This window comes from Rana temporaria, chromosome 6 (genome assembly GCF_905171775.1).
Source record: "Rana temporaria chromosome 6, aRanTem1.1, whole genome shotgun sequence".
Classification (NCBI taxonomy): domain Eukaryota; kingdom Metazoa; phylum Chordata; class Amphibia; order Anura; family Ranidae; genus Rana; species Rana temporaria.
In genome coordinates this window covers 53,828,832-53,843,456 of record NC_053494.1, presented here as the reverse complement: position 1 = coordinate 53,843,456, position 14,625 = coordinate 53,828,832, and the positions used below count along the sequence as shown (strand labels likewise).

The 14,625-nt window shown below is 46.0% G+C and overlaps 1 protein-coding gene across 1 annotated transcript in view; it reads left to right on the top strand.

The window, feature by feature from the left end:
- LOC120943478 (radial spoke head 10 homolog B-like) overlaps positions 1–14,625 on the top strand; it is a 62,078-nt gene that overhangs the window by 27,064 nt on the left and 20,389 nt on the right. The window contains exons 9-12 of the mRNA XM_040356804.1: positions 1,023–1,164; positions 6,612–6,736; positions 8,053–8,242; positions 8,547–8,655. Of these exons, the coding sequence (XP_040212738.1) occupies positions 1,023–1,164; positions 6,612–6,736; positions 8,053–8,242; positions 8,547–8,655 (566 nt within the window). The remainder of the gene's footprint in view (positions 1–1,022; positions 1,165–6,611; positions 6,737–8,052; positions 8,243–8,546; positions 8,656–14,625) is intronic.

The following is a 14,625-nucleotide window of genomic DNA, read 5'->3' as shown; positions in this document are numbered from 1 at the left end:
CGTACTCACCGAGACCGAGATGAGATGCTGCGGGCGGCTCACCTTTGCGACCTGGCGCATTCCGCCCCCTGGAGTTGAGACAGGGGGAAAGGGCGCAAGGAGGCACCGGCAGAGTAGCTAAAGCTTGATAGGAGGTACTGGACAGGAAACTTGGCAGGTAGTAATTCACTGGAGACAGGCTATGGATCAGATAGCAAGATAGTTCAGGTACACGGAGCACGTTTCAGGGGGCAAGGACTGAAGGCAGATCCGGGGTGCAAGCAGAAGGTCAAGGGCTGGGGAAGGTAGCATGTCCAAAGGTACAGGCCAGAGGTCAGGGGTTGGAGACAGCAGCAAATCCAGGGACGTAAGCCAGAGGTCAGGTTCAGGAGAGAGAGCAGAGTCGTGAGGAAATCTGGGTCAAATGAGGCAGGTTCAGTAACAGGAAGTACAAGGCAGGAGCTGACGATTGGTTCTGGGGTGTGTGTGCGCCCATGCGCGCACCGTCCTGCCGTTTGCGCACGGGCATGAGCCGAAGCGCTGTTCCACCGCGCATGTGCGCCATTCGGTGACTGGCCAGGTTGACTCCCTGACAGGAACTTCATTATAATGGACAAGACAGGTTAAGGGACATTGGATGAGCACATTTGCCACTTGACTTCTGAAAGTAGTAAAAGGTAATTGGGTAATTCCTGGTGCTGGCATTTACTAAAACTGATAAGTAGGGGGGGGTGTATTGTAGTCTAGAACATTTTCAGGCTTGTCAACATATAATAAAAGTCCTTAAAAAATTGTCCTAAAAAGCGTAGCTATTGACATGTGAGGGTTTCCGCATTGTATTGTTTTTTTTTCTTTTTTTTTTATAGTAAGAAATATGTTTAAATGTATCTTTTTGTACTTCGTATATATTTTTTTCTCTACTCTCTGGAAGAAAAAGTATTTTCATGTATGTTTCTTGTAAATGTTTGCTCTGTGGAATTTTCTCTCAATATACGCTGACTTGCAACACAGCATTATTTATCATTTTGCCTTATGATTTATAGGGCAAGTTTGTTTTTAAGAATGGGAGGATCTATGTTGGTGAATTTGCAAATGATCAAATATCTGAATATCCAAATTTCAAATATGATAGAGTGAACACTCCTGATCTGAGTGGAATTCGTACCCAGAGTCCAGGTGGTGCAGGTGAGCAGTATAAGAACAAAATCATACAGCTATATAGGACTTAGTGTAGTCAGGGCCGTCTTTAATATGGTTTGGGCCCAGGGCAAACATTTTTTTTGGGCCCCCCTCCAGCTTATTTTGGGCCTGGCTGGTTCACATGTATGTTTTGGCGGTCCTCATTTGTGCAGGTACAGCAGCCCATTGATTTGAATGGGCTGCCATGCCTTTGTTTCCTGCAGAAAAAGGTGCATTCAGCATTTTAAAAATACAGTTGCCTTGAAATCCATTCTGCTTTTGCACCATGCTACTTACCTGCAGTTCTTGCACACACAAACGCACTGTGTTTTTAAAAGCGTGACCTAAACATCTAAAAATGCAGCAAGTTTGACAGTGCGGGAACTGCAGATAAGTCACAGCAGACAGCAGAATGGACAGACAGTGCTGTATTTCAGTGCTTGATGGGCATAGGCGTGCCGTGTGCGCAGCCTATTACATGAGGCATGCGCTTTTCTTTGCAGGAAACGCAGGCATGGCGGCCCATTCAAATGAATGGGCTGCTGTGCCTGCGCAAATGTGGGCCGCCAAAACACATACATGTGAACCAGCCAGGCCCAAAATAAGCCCATCAAGCAGTTAAATACAGACAGTAATGTCATCTGCTCTGAGGCTTTACTCAGCCTGGACTGCAGGTCTGGTCTGTTATTTAAAAAGTTCCTCTATTTTACACATGGCATGGCATGGGGTCCCATGGTGCTAAAGCAGAATGGACAGACGGTGCTGTGACCCCATGCCATGCCATGTGTAAAATAGAGGAACTTTTTAAAACACTGACCAGACCCGCAGTGAATCATCAAATATTATAAAGACTTTGGGCACACTCTACAGAAAACTTCAATTTACAATATAGATTAGCAAACAGTGACATACCTTGAGGAGCAGGACATGAAGAAGTCAGCCTCAGGAAGAGCAAACTGGGGATGTTATAAAATCACATTCTAATTCACTTTTATATGCAAGCAGCACCCAGTGGCAGGAAGGGAGAAGTGCGCATCTAAAGGGAAGCCAGGGGTGCTGTACATTTTAAAACACTGGGAAGGTAAGCAGTACTGTCACTGGCTGCGTGTCGCTGATGATTTTCAGCCTGATTTGTGGGCAGCACAGGGGTTTAACGGGAGGCAGGGCCGCCATCAGGAATTATGAGGCCACTTACACAGCTTCAGGCATGGGCCCCCTGGAGCAGAGAACCGGGATGGGGGGTGCTGCCGCCTAAAATTAATAAAGCAGGGGGGGGCTGCCGCAAATTTAGAAGCGGGGGGCCATTTACAAAAAAAGAAATAAAGAAAGAAATAAAGAAAAATATATATAAAAAAGGGGTGTAGCCATCCGGGGCCCTGGGGACCTCTGGGCCCTTTAATAAGGTTAATCTCCTGGCTGAGCGTTTGATGGGACTGCCGCTTGTCAGTTGTCAGCGCTGCTGGGAGAACTAGAATCTAGTTCTCCCAGCAGCGCTGACAACTGACAAGCGGCAGACCATCAGACACTGACTGGGCTGTGACATGCTATGAGGACGTAAATCGCTATTATACGCTGCTGCACCCCATCGTGGACTTCTTAAAGGGACCGTGACCTGGTGTATTCCTGGCTATTATCCGATGTTTAGAAGTATCCTACAGTTATTTGAATAACGCTGTTATCAAATTACCTTGTGGTAAGCCTCAGTCCATATGGTGGCGGGTCACGACTGTCAATTATCTTCACACTGGGTGCTGCCTGGGTTGAAAATTTCGTTTATGGACTTTGTTATTGGATCTTTTTAACAATTTGTTCACGATTTATGCACTTATATGGTGCACATTTTTTCTGTGTTTCACGTGTAGAAGACACAAAGGACTTCACTGTTTATATTATTGTACTACTGGTTGGCGCAATTTTTCTTTCTTTTTATATTTGTTTTGTGTTAGTTCACGCTATTGCAGCCTTCCCATTTATTCACTTAATTTATATTCGATTAGCGCAATTTTCCTTTTTTCCTGATATATATATATATATATATATATATATATATATATATTTATTTATATATATATATATATATAAATAAAAAGATTTTTTTTATAAAAAAGGGGGGTTGTCATCCGGGGCCCTGGGGAACTATGGGCCCCTGGGACCCCCAGACCTCTAAAAAAAAATTGGCCCTTTAATAAAAAATAAAACAAAAATATATTAAAAAATTGTCCGTTTAATAAAAATATATAATTTTTTTTTTTATTATTTAAAAATAAATAAAAAAAGGGGGGGGTTGCCATCTGGGGCCCTGGGGTCCTCCGGACCCCTAAAAAAAAAAAAAAAAAAAAATTTTTTTTTTTTTTTTTCAAAGGGGGTTGCTTTGGGCCCCCAACAGTGACAGGGCCCAGGGCACCTGCCCCATTTGCCCTGCGGTAAAGACGGCCCTGAGTGTAGTGCTACCCCCCGCAGGAGCCGCAAGTAATTTGGGTCTCTTTCCCTCATTATTTCCCTCAATTATTTGATCCCCTGCAGATTTTGTACGTTTGCCCACTTACAAAGAAATGAAGGTTTTATAATTGTTATCATAGGTGCATTTTGAATGATAGAAGATCAGCCAAAAATCCAGAAAAACACATGATACAAATGTTATAAATTGAGTTGCAGTTCAGTGAGTAAAATAAGTATTTGATCCCCAACCAACCAACAATAATTCTGGCTCCCACAGACTGGCTACATTATGTGCTCATGTGGTACAAAGATTAGTCCTGTCAATTTAAGAAGGTGCGCCTGTCAGTTTTGACGGCAAACCTGAACTGCCACTCCATGCATCTCTATGGAGTGTCGGATGTCAGCGGAGACATGTCCGCTGACATCCGATCCGCTAAAAACAGACGTATGGGGATACGTTCTCATCCGTCCATGGCGGATCGGATGAGATCTGATGAAAACGGACATGCTGTCTATTTTTGTCCGATCTCCCCATAGGAGATAGCGGCAACCGACAAGCCCCTCCCGCTCAGTGAGCAGAGAGGAGCTTGTCATCCGTCAGCTCAGCGGAGATCAACGGACTGATCTCCCGATGAGAAGGCGGGAGCAGGTGGACTCCGTAGCGACGGAGTCTGCCTCGTGTGGAAGGAGCCTTAAAGACACCTGTCCATAGAATCTCTTTCTTCGATTCAAACCTCAACATCAAGGGCAAGACCAAAGAGCTGTCAAAGGACGCCAAGGAAAAGATTGTAGACCTGCACAAGGCTGGAATCGGCTACAAGACCATCAGCAAGAAACTTGGTGAGAAGGAGTCAAATGTTGGAGCGATTATTTGAAAATGTAATAAATACAAAATAACCCTCAATCGCCCTCCATTTGGAGTTCCATGCAAGATTTCCTCTCATGGGAAAAGGATGATCATGAGAAAAGTAAGGAATTAGCCCAGAACTACACGGGAAGAGCTTGTGAATGATCTCAAGGCAGTTGGGACCACAGTCACCAAACAAACCATTGGTAACACAATACACCGCCATGGATTTAAATCCTGCAGTGCCAGCAAGGTCCCCCTCTTCAAGAAGGCACATGTTATGGCCTGTCTGAAGTTTGCCAATGAACATCTAAATGATTGAGAGAAGTATTGGGAGAAAGTGCTCTGGTCAGATGAAACCAAAATTAAGCTCTTTGGTATTAACTCAACTTGCCGTGTTTGGAGGAAGAAAAATGTTGACTATGACACTAAGGCCGTGTACACACGGTCGATCCATCCGATGAGAATGGTCCGACGGACCACTTTCATCGGTTCACCGCTGAAGCAGACCAATGGTCTGATGTGCGTACACACCATAAGTTCAAAAACCGATCGGGTCAGAACGCGGTGACGTAAAACACACGACGTGCTGAAAAAAAAGAAGTTCTATGCTTCCAGGCATGCGTTGACTTGATTCTGAGCATGCGGGGGTTTTGAACCAATGCTTTTGTGTACTAACCATCGGTTTTGACCGATGGTCAGCCGTCCATCGGTTCGATTTTAAAGCATGTTCTCTAATTTTTGTCCGAAGGACAACAGACCGATGAGCCGTACACACGGTCGGTTTGGACCGAAGAAACTGGACTTCAGGCTGTTTTCATCGGTTTGGACCGACCGTGTGTACGCGGCCTAAGAACACCATCCCTACAGTCAAGAACGGAGGTGGAAACATTATGCTTTAGGCTATTTCTCTGCTAATGGTACAGGCCGACATTGCCGTATTGAGGAGATAATGGACGGGGCCATGTTTTGTAAAATACAGAGGAGCGAACTAAATTTACGTAGCAGCCTACTCTGAACTAGGAGGATGCTACAAAAGTATCTAAGCAAGAATCGTTATTCTTGTCCATAAAACCACACAGTCACTTTGGCAGCAGGTGGAGCTTGATGCTTTACACAACACTCTCAGAAACCCACATCAAGCTCTTTATTTGATAAACTAAAATGTGATGCCACACAAGGCAGTCTAGACCAACAGCCCTAATATGTTGTCAAGAACAATGACCTACAATAGGGTTGCCACCTTTTCTTCAAGTCAAACCCGAACACTTTAGCGCCACATGGCAATTTTTTTATATAGTATAAACTATACATATATTTTGCTATTAAATAACAGTTCTAATCATATGACTTTAATAACAAAAGTCCCCCTTTACATCTGAATCCACACAGTTCCCCTACACTGTAAGGGGGTACTCTGATGTAAGGTAGAACTCTGAGGCCTATAACCTAAGAGATGCTCTGGGAACCCTGATTTAAGGGGGAACTCTGTACAGAGAGGACTCTGATGTTAGGGGAAACATTGTGGCCTTTGGTGTAGAGGGAAACTCTGATGTGAGGGGTGCTCTGAGAACCCTGATTTACCTTAGTGTACTCATTTAGAGGCAGGAGAGAGAAGTGGGGAGACTTCAAGTAACAGAGAGGGGATGGATGGTGAGCTCACTCACCCCTTGGCAGTCAGCACTTTTCATCCAGATGTATCTGAGGCTGCTGGACTTCAAATTTCCAGCCCCAACATTCCTTTTCTGAGGCACCGAACTAGGGATTGGAGTGTGGGCAGACACAGGGGAGTAGGTGTGTTTGGGGGGGTGGGTGATTGTTATAGTATTGGTTTTGGGCAGTGTGAAATTGAGTTTAACAGACACTCTCAGCTTAGACAACTGCAGCCAGCAACCCTGCTGGGAAGCCATTGTCCAGTCTAATGTGTCCGGGTTTCAACCCGGACACATGATTCCAAACCCGAACTGTCCGGGTGAATCCTGGACAGGTGGCAACCCTAACCTACAAGTGTCTATGCACCTTATAAAAGCTGGGCATTAGACACAATAGATAACCTTATAGGAAATGCTTCACAGTTTATCATAATTTAAATATTCAAACATGGATGTTTAGAGATGTTATCTTGGTAAATTGTTTTTTAATTGTGTTATTTATAATCATTTGACAGGTATTTTAAACTCCTCCACAACTAATTCAGGGATACCAAGTTTAGCAGGGTCCTACATCGAGCTTGACATAACATCGTTGTTGAATACATTTCCAGAGAATGAGCGATCAGAGGAGCTGAAGCAGGTAGACTATTGTTTATAAAACATTCATAATGTGTTCTTATTTACTATTAGAGACATGGTGGCATTGCTTTTGGATTTTAAGTTACCCCATTAATGCACAACCCAAAAAATAACTGTTGTATAGTACAATCCAAAAGTTCCTAACTAGTGGCTCGGAATCAATCCAGTTGGGGGATTCAGCTCCCTTTGTTTTTCACATTGGCAGCCTATGTGTAGTTTTTTTTCTGTTTTTAGAAAAAAACTACATTACACAGGGGGAGATTCAGATAGAGATACAATGGCGTATCTCCTGATACGCCGTCGTATCTCTGAGATCCGACGGTCGGATCTATGCGACTGATTCATAAGAATCAGTTACGCATAGATCTCCCTTAGATCTGACAAGTGTAAATGACTTACACCGTCGGATCTTAGGCTGCAATCTCCCGCCGGCCTCTAGGTGGTGCTTCCATCTGTATACGTGACGATTTTACAAATGAGGAGATCCGCCGATTCAGAAACGAACGCCCGCCCGTCTTTTTTTTACGTCGTTTGCGTTTCGGCTTTTTCCGGCGGATAGTTACCCCTGCTATATGCGGTGTATACTATGTTAAGTATGGCCGTCGTTCCCGCGCCGAGTTTTGAATTTTTACGTTGTTTGCGTAAGTCGGTCGCGAATACAGATGGACGTAATTTACGTTCACGCCGAAACCAATGACGTCCTAGCGACGTCATTGGGAGCAATGCACACCGGGAAAATTCGCGGATGGCGCATACGCAGTTAAATCGGCGCGGGGACGCGCCTGATTTAAATACTACACTCCCCCCCCTAGCCGCGGAATTTGAATTCCGCCGGGGGATTTACGATCCGCCAGCGCAAGTTTCGAGGTAAGTGCTTTCTGAATACTGCACTAGCCTCTCAAACTTGCGCCGGCGGATCGTAAATCAGATAGATTACGCGGATCTAAAGATCCGCTAATCTATCTGAATCTACCCCACAGTTTTTAAAGCCAAAGCTCGCTAAAGTATTTCTTTAATATGAAACATTTCTGGGCCCACGCCCCTAGTGGCCAAAAGGCGAATCGACGTAAAGTAACGTCGCTTTGCCCAGCCATGCCATTCTGCCACAGTGAAACTGCGGCGGCTGGTCGGCAAGGAGTTAATCAGCAAGAGAATAGAGGGGGCATTTATTTGCAAAGGCTGTGTGGTTCCGGGCAGAATCGCACAGTAAAGATTGTGTGCAGGAAAGGAATATTTTACATAAGGCAGACTGTTGTCAGGATGGAGGAATTCAACTTTAAGAACATTTTGAATAATTCTGCTCTGGGCTATGTATAGGTAGAATATGGTATCCTGCGGAACCTTACAGGGCTGAAGAAGACATACAAGTATTACAGCAGTCTAGGGAATGAGAACTGCTTTGATAATGCTTTCCTAATGACAAAATTACAATTTTGGAGATTTCTAAAAGACTGCAAGTTCCACCACCATGACCTTACACTTTCTGGAATGGATCGCATACTGACTGGTGAGTAAGATTACCTTTTATTTTAACGATAATGTCATTATAATACATTTGTCCTTTAGTGTATCACTAAACTAATGTGTCAAGGTTAAAGCGATATTAAAACCAAAACCAAAAATGTAATTGATTGTAGCTTACCAATCATTAGATGTAGTGGCTGCATTTGTTTTATTTTTAAGGCATTTTCCCCTCTGTTTTCACCTGGTGATCCACTTTTTCCAACTCAGCAATTCTGTTTTTTTTTTATGATATGTTGGTGTTATATCTTTCACTTGGATGTTCATTTTAGATTTGACTTATTCAACAGGAAATGACTATCCTGAGGAGGTACACTCCCCCTATGCTACAATACTGCTTCGTACATTCCTGACATATATTGTCTATTTGGCCTATCACATCACTCGTGAAGAGAATCCGTAAGTAAATCATGTCGTGTATAAATTGTAAAATATTTGAAAAGTTTTTAGCTATATTATATGATAACCCTGGATTAAAATAAAAAAATGGTTGTGCTATACTCCAAAATATGTACTAAAGAGTGTTAATTACATTTAAAAGGCCTGATGCTTTGCATACAAAATATTCTTTACTGCTAACCAATAAAATTATGATTAGTCTGTATTATGTGCCCAACGTGGGACATTTTGTATTTCAAATTTACATTGGTCCAGCTTGCCACCATATAAGTAAGCATACCTCATACCTGGTAGGCTTCTGGGGAAGCTGGAATTCACTGTAGTAGTTAATACTACTACAGTGAAAGCTGCATCTTTCTGTGTCCTGCTCTGCTTCTATGCGAGTGGCCGCCCCACTGCACACTGATCACAGGAGGCCTCTCACCTAGCACCAGCGTTATTCATAGAACACCTTGAACAAAGTGGAGATCATGACATCACTGTCCTTTCTATCCACTTTGTTCAATCAGAGAATACCTTGTATTCTTTGAAAAAAGATAGATGTTTTATGCTAAACAAACATAATTTACTATGATATTGTGCAGACTGAGCCTCATGTTAAAGTAAAGTTAAAACTTGTTTCGGCAACTGGAAAGCCGTTACAGAAGAGGTATAGAAAAAGCTAGTTCTTGGGGTTGTAGTGGAATCTAATGCCGCCTACACACGGTTGGAATTTCCGACAACAAATGTTCGATGGGAGCTTTTTTTCTGAGCGTGTGTACACAATTCCGATGCACAAAATTCCTTGCATGCTCGGAATCAAGCAGAAGAGCCGCACTGGCTTTTGAACTTCATTTTTCTCGGCTCGTCGTAGTGTTGTACGTCACCGCGTTCTTGACGTTCGCAATTTCCGACAACATTTGTGTGACCGTGTGTATGCAAGACAAGTTTGAGCCAACATCCATCGGAAAAAAATCCACGGTTTTGTTGTCGTAATGTCAAATCGTCTGTACGCGGCCTTACAGTGGGTGGTAAAGTCCCATAGTGCTTACAGCCTCATACCAAAGAATGATGGTCTTAAGACCCTACAGATATGCTGCTTGCTTCAGCATTCATATCTAGATGATGTCATTTAACTGGAATTCCCATTTCCAGAAGGTCCAGGCAGCTGTAGATTGTATTTGTAATGCCTGGTTAACGGCCTATACAAAAAATTCTCAATAAACATGGAAGAAGCCCACTATCTGGGCTTCAGCATTGGGCTTGGAGGCCATAAAGCCTCTAAGTGATTGAAGCAAAGATGGAAGCAATTAAATGCTGTTCGAAGCCAGTGTATAAAAAAGGTTATAGCCTTTCTAGGCATTGTAGAAAACCACTGTAGGTTTTTGCCTAAGTTCCCAACTATAGCAGCTCCACTTACTAAGCTCACAAGGGAACAAGTCCACCAAGGTGAAATGGAACAAAGAGGCAGAGCGAGCTTTTCAAGCGTTAAAGGCAAAATTGTGTAAGGTACCAAAGTTAACCATCACCAACTTCAGTTAGGAATTTCTTGTACAAACAAATGCCTCTGGTGTTGGCCTTGGTGCATTCCTGTTCCAGTAAATTAATGGAGAAGAGCATCCAGTAGCATACCTCAGCTGGAAACTAATCCCTGCATTGAGGAATTATTCAATAGTGGAAAGTGAGTCCCTGACCATAACAAGGGCACTGGAGCCATTGTGGGAGGACTTTTTGGAGGACAGTTCCAGTTGATTACAGACTATTCTTCACTACAGTGGATGGTTCAGAATGAAGGGAACAACGCAATGGTCACTCTGCAAGACTTTGAAATTCATGTAGAACATAAGACAGCTGCCTAACAAAGAAAATCTGATGGACTATCATGTGTCCATGTGTATTTTAGCAAAATGTGTTCCTTCCCACAGGTCTGACCAGAGGGTGGGGGTATGTGAGGCACTGATTGACAGCATTGTGGACTATGTAAATATGTCACCTAGGCTTCTCACACCTATACATGGTAAAAGGGCTCCAGGGTTTATGACAAACATGAAGAAAAAAACTCTGTTCTGGCTCCTGGAGTCTGAAAACTTTGAAGAACTGTGTGCGGGATCAAGCCTCCATTTCTAGGTCCACATCGTACTCAGGGCCGTTTGAAGGAATTTGGGGGCCCCAAGCAAATTGGGGGCCCCCAAGCACCCCCCCTCACACACAAAGCCAACGTTAGTGCTACACTCATTTTTTACACCCATATTCTTACTCCCCCCCTCCCTAGTCCATATGCTTTTCTATTCTCACCTCCCCTTCTTCCCTGTAGGCTGCCGCTGTAGCTTGGCCGAGCTCCTCTTCCTCCTGTCAATCCGGTGTTCTATCATTATGGGTCCCCTATCAGACCGTGCGGTACAGGATATTCAGTTTCCTGTGTTCCCGGCCGGACTGAAAGTCTGGCCCGGAACAGGAAACTGAATCTCCTGTTCCCCTCGCGGTACCCGGCCGGACTGACAGGACTCCAGGAGGAAGGAAGAGGAGCTCAGCCACGGGAAGGGGAAGTTGGGGCCCCAAGCAATTGCAAGTTTTGCCTGTCCTGTAGCGACGGACCTGATCGTACCTGGTAGCCAAGCCTTGGTATTAGTTTCAACTGTGCACAGGCTTTATACTGTATATGTGAGCTGCCTAATGCTTGTGGCTCTCTCATTCTCTCTGCTCTGAGAGCCTGTTGCTGAACACTAAAAGGCTGGATGGCCCCTGTTTCAATCTTGCAAGCTCATTCTTAAACATTGGAAGGCAGTGGACCCTCCAACAGGGAAATAATGGGTTGTTTAGGTGTGGCACACTCTACGTTTGGAGAAGTATATCTTCCAACACAGAGGACGCCCTAGAAAATTCGATAAAAAACTGTGGGCACCCTGGCTAGATAACCCTCGACCTTTGCCAGTGGACTTGGTATTGGACAGACTATTACTCCAATAACTCTGATGTAGTAATTTGGTTATAGGGACATCTATTTGTACGGAGACTAGACGACCCCGATATGTTATGAAAAGGTGGTGCATAAGATTTAATTAATTCAAGTTATCCAATGATGCAATGGGAACGCTGTTTACAACGAATGTAACACTGTACTATCTGGAATTGGAATTCATGAGCGGTTTTGTTTTTCTGTTTGTGTATTTTCTCTTTCGTTCATAGACGGACACAGCCTTCATTGACCTTAGGGTTATGCTTCTTCCTACCAGGAGATTTAGGCAGAATTCTACAGCACTTAAGGTGTTAAAAACTTTCCTTCATGCCGCTCCTCCCAGGGGGCGTGGCTCCCCCAGGCATAACCCCCACTCTGCTCTAGCAGCCTCAGTTTGTTTCTGCCTAACCGTCAGGAGAGTCAGGCTCTCTCTGGAGTCCTGGACTCTGGAGTTTTTCTTGCAATTTTCTTGCGATTTTTCTTGCGACTTTTCTCGCTTTTTATTATTTTGTTCCTGCATTTTTGAATCCTGCGATTCTTCTATCAACAGCTGACTGGGTGACAGGCTGGGTCCTCGGCCCTTGTAGTCCCCCCAGGTTCGGCCTTCGAGCGTGTGCCGGCCCTCAGCTCAGCTTTGGGACGTCCACGACAGGCCCCATTGCTCCAGGGGCGGCCGGGGAACTTCGGTTCTAGGGCACACATATGACCGGTCTTTATGGCCTTGTCACAGTGTGTCTGGCCGACAGCCATGCCGTTTAGCGGACGTTGGTTCTGTCTAGGATACCTCCAGCCGGTAGTCGCAGGACAGGTAAGTAGTGACCCTTGCTCAGGTAAGTGGTCTGGCTGGAATTTTCCCTGGGGAGGTCGACTGAGGGTTCGCCCTGCTTTCCTCTCTCCCTTATTCCTCTCCTTCCTTCCCTTTTGGGTAGCGGCTGTGAGGGTTTTTTTTTCTGGGGTCTCTTTATTATCACCGGGGCCTGTGTGTTAGCTGGGGCGGTGTGTGTTCACTGCAGGGGGCTGAAGTGTTCTCTGCGGGACTTATGTGCTGTTTTACTATGCTGCTGTGGCTGCTGGCTGTCTGTTTTAAAAAAAAAAAAAAAAAATTTTTTTTGAAAAGTGCGCCACGGCCGCCATTTTGCCGTAGTCGCGCCTTGTATATCTCGGCGGCCATTTTCTTGTGGTCCTTGGCAGTTTTTTTGCATTACGGCGGCCATCTTTAATTTTCGTTTGTCCTCGTGTGGCCGTTTTAGCGCTCGGAGAGACCGCGAATCTCTCCGTGGGGACTGTCAGCAGCGCAGCCGGCTTCTCAGCACATCATCAGGCTCCTCTCAGCGCGATGCACCAGGCGGGGTGGTGAGTTCCCTGGGGGCCCTCATGCTCAGGATAGAGCTAGAACAGCCGGGAGGTGACCGTGGGTGGTTCTCTGCTTAGCAGTTTGGGTAACTCGGTGGTGGGATGCCCTGGAGCCTGTACTAGGTACTATCCTCCCCACTAAGGCCTGAGTTAACCCTTGATGCCCCTCCCCCTGCCACTTCTGTTGAGGGAGTGTTATTTCTGAAGCAGCTAGTGCCTGGTTGGGGGGTAAAAAAGCGCCCCCTCCCTGAGCCTGCTTCGGGGGATGCCGCTGACATTATACTATGCCCGGCTATTGCGTCTGGTTCTGTGGTGTCAGTGGATGCGGGATATAAAAACCCACGCGACCAAGGAATTTGTTGGAGCTCTTATTTTCTGCGGTTAGAGCTTATAGCTCAGTAACTAGACGGTTTGTGGTTTTGACGAAGGTACCAGTTGTACCGGTCCCTTTTGGGTTCCGCAAAAACGCAGCGCACTGCAACTGTGTTCCTTATTTGGACTTTTTATGTTACACCGCAGTGTATATATATATATATTTTTTGCAGTCCCTGAATGCTTTGCGACCCCTTTTGTAAGTAGGTGGGTCTCTCCTCCTGTGGACCCTCCGGTGTCCGGATGGAGCAAAGCCGCCACGTTGCCCGTGGAAGGGGCTCCTGCCTGTGGGTACCCCGCTGAGACCGGTCTTGACTCGGTCTCTGGTGTCACAGACTCTGACTAGAGGGCTGTAGCTCCTGCTGCAGGAGCTGGGGGCACAAGATGCTGCTGAGCCCTGTAAGGACCTAGCTGAACGTTTGGTTCGGGGTCTGTAGTTCGTCTGTGAGTCGGTCCTGGATGCGCTTCCCTTGCTTTCCAGGGCCTCCGCCTGTGTGGGGGTGTTTGCGCCGCCTCGTGTGGCTTACATGCTGGTCTTCGGACCGATCCTCAAAGGGTCCTTGGTGGACTCACCCCTTTAGGGGTGGGCGGCTTTTTGGGCCTCCCGGGTTGGCACCCCTAGGGATGCCACGGGTGGTAAGAGCACGCTGCTTCCTCTGCTAGGAAGGGCAAGGAGCCTCGCCGTCGGCGAGGGCCCTCCTCTCCCGAGCGGTTCGTGCGCCCAGCACGGTGGGTATTCTGCAGGGTGCTAAGGCCCCCGCTGCGGGGCTGTGACGCGCCTGGCACCACGTGCCTTACGGGCCTGCGGACGGTATTGCTTCCGCATGTAGGTCTGCCCCCGCCCGTGTCGGGTGGGGGGCTGACTTTGTGATTTTGCGGCTCGGTTGAGGCCTCTTCTTTCCGGCCGTTGGCTTTGCGAGGTTTTCTCGCGGTGCAAGATAGATTTTCTCTCTTGGCTGCCTAACAGATTTTTTCCTCCGTCCTCTGGCTTCCTCCGGTTCGCTGGTTGGTTCTGTCCAGGATCTTCTGATCGGGGGAGTGATGGTGCCAGTTCCCTCGATGGAACGGTCTCAGGGGTAATATTCCAATCTGTTGGTAATCCCCATGGTGGACGGGGTCCGTCCAATCCTGGGCCTCAGGGCCCTCGTTTGTTTTTTTGTAAAGTACAAAATTTCAGGATGGGAATTTTTTTCTGGCGTCCTTGGATGTCATGAACGCATACCTGCATGTTCCCATATGCTCTAAGCACCAGAGATTCTGGGCTTTGCGGTCAGGGAGGACCTTTTTCTTTTTGTGGCCCTCCCGCTCGA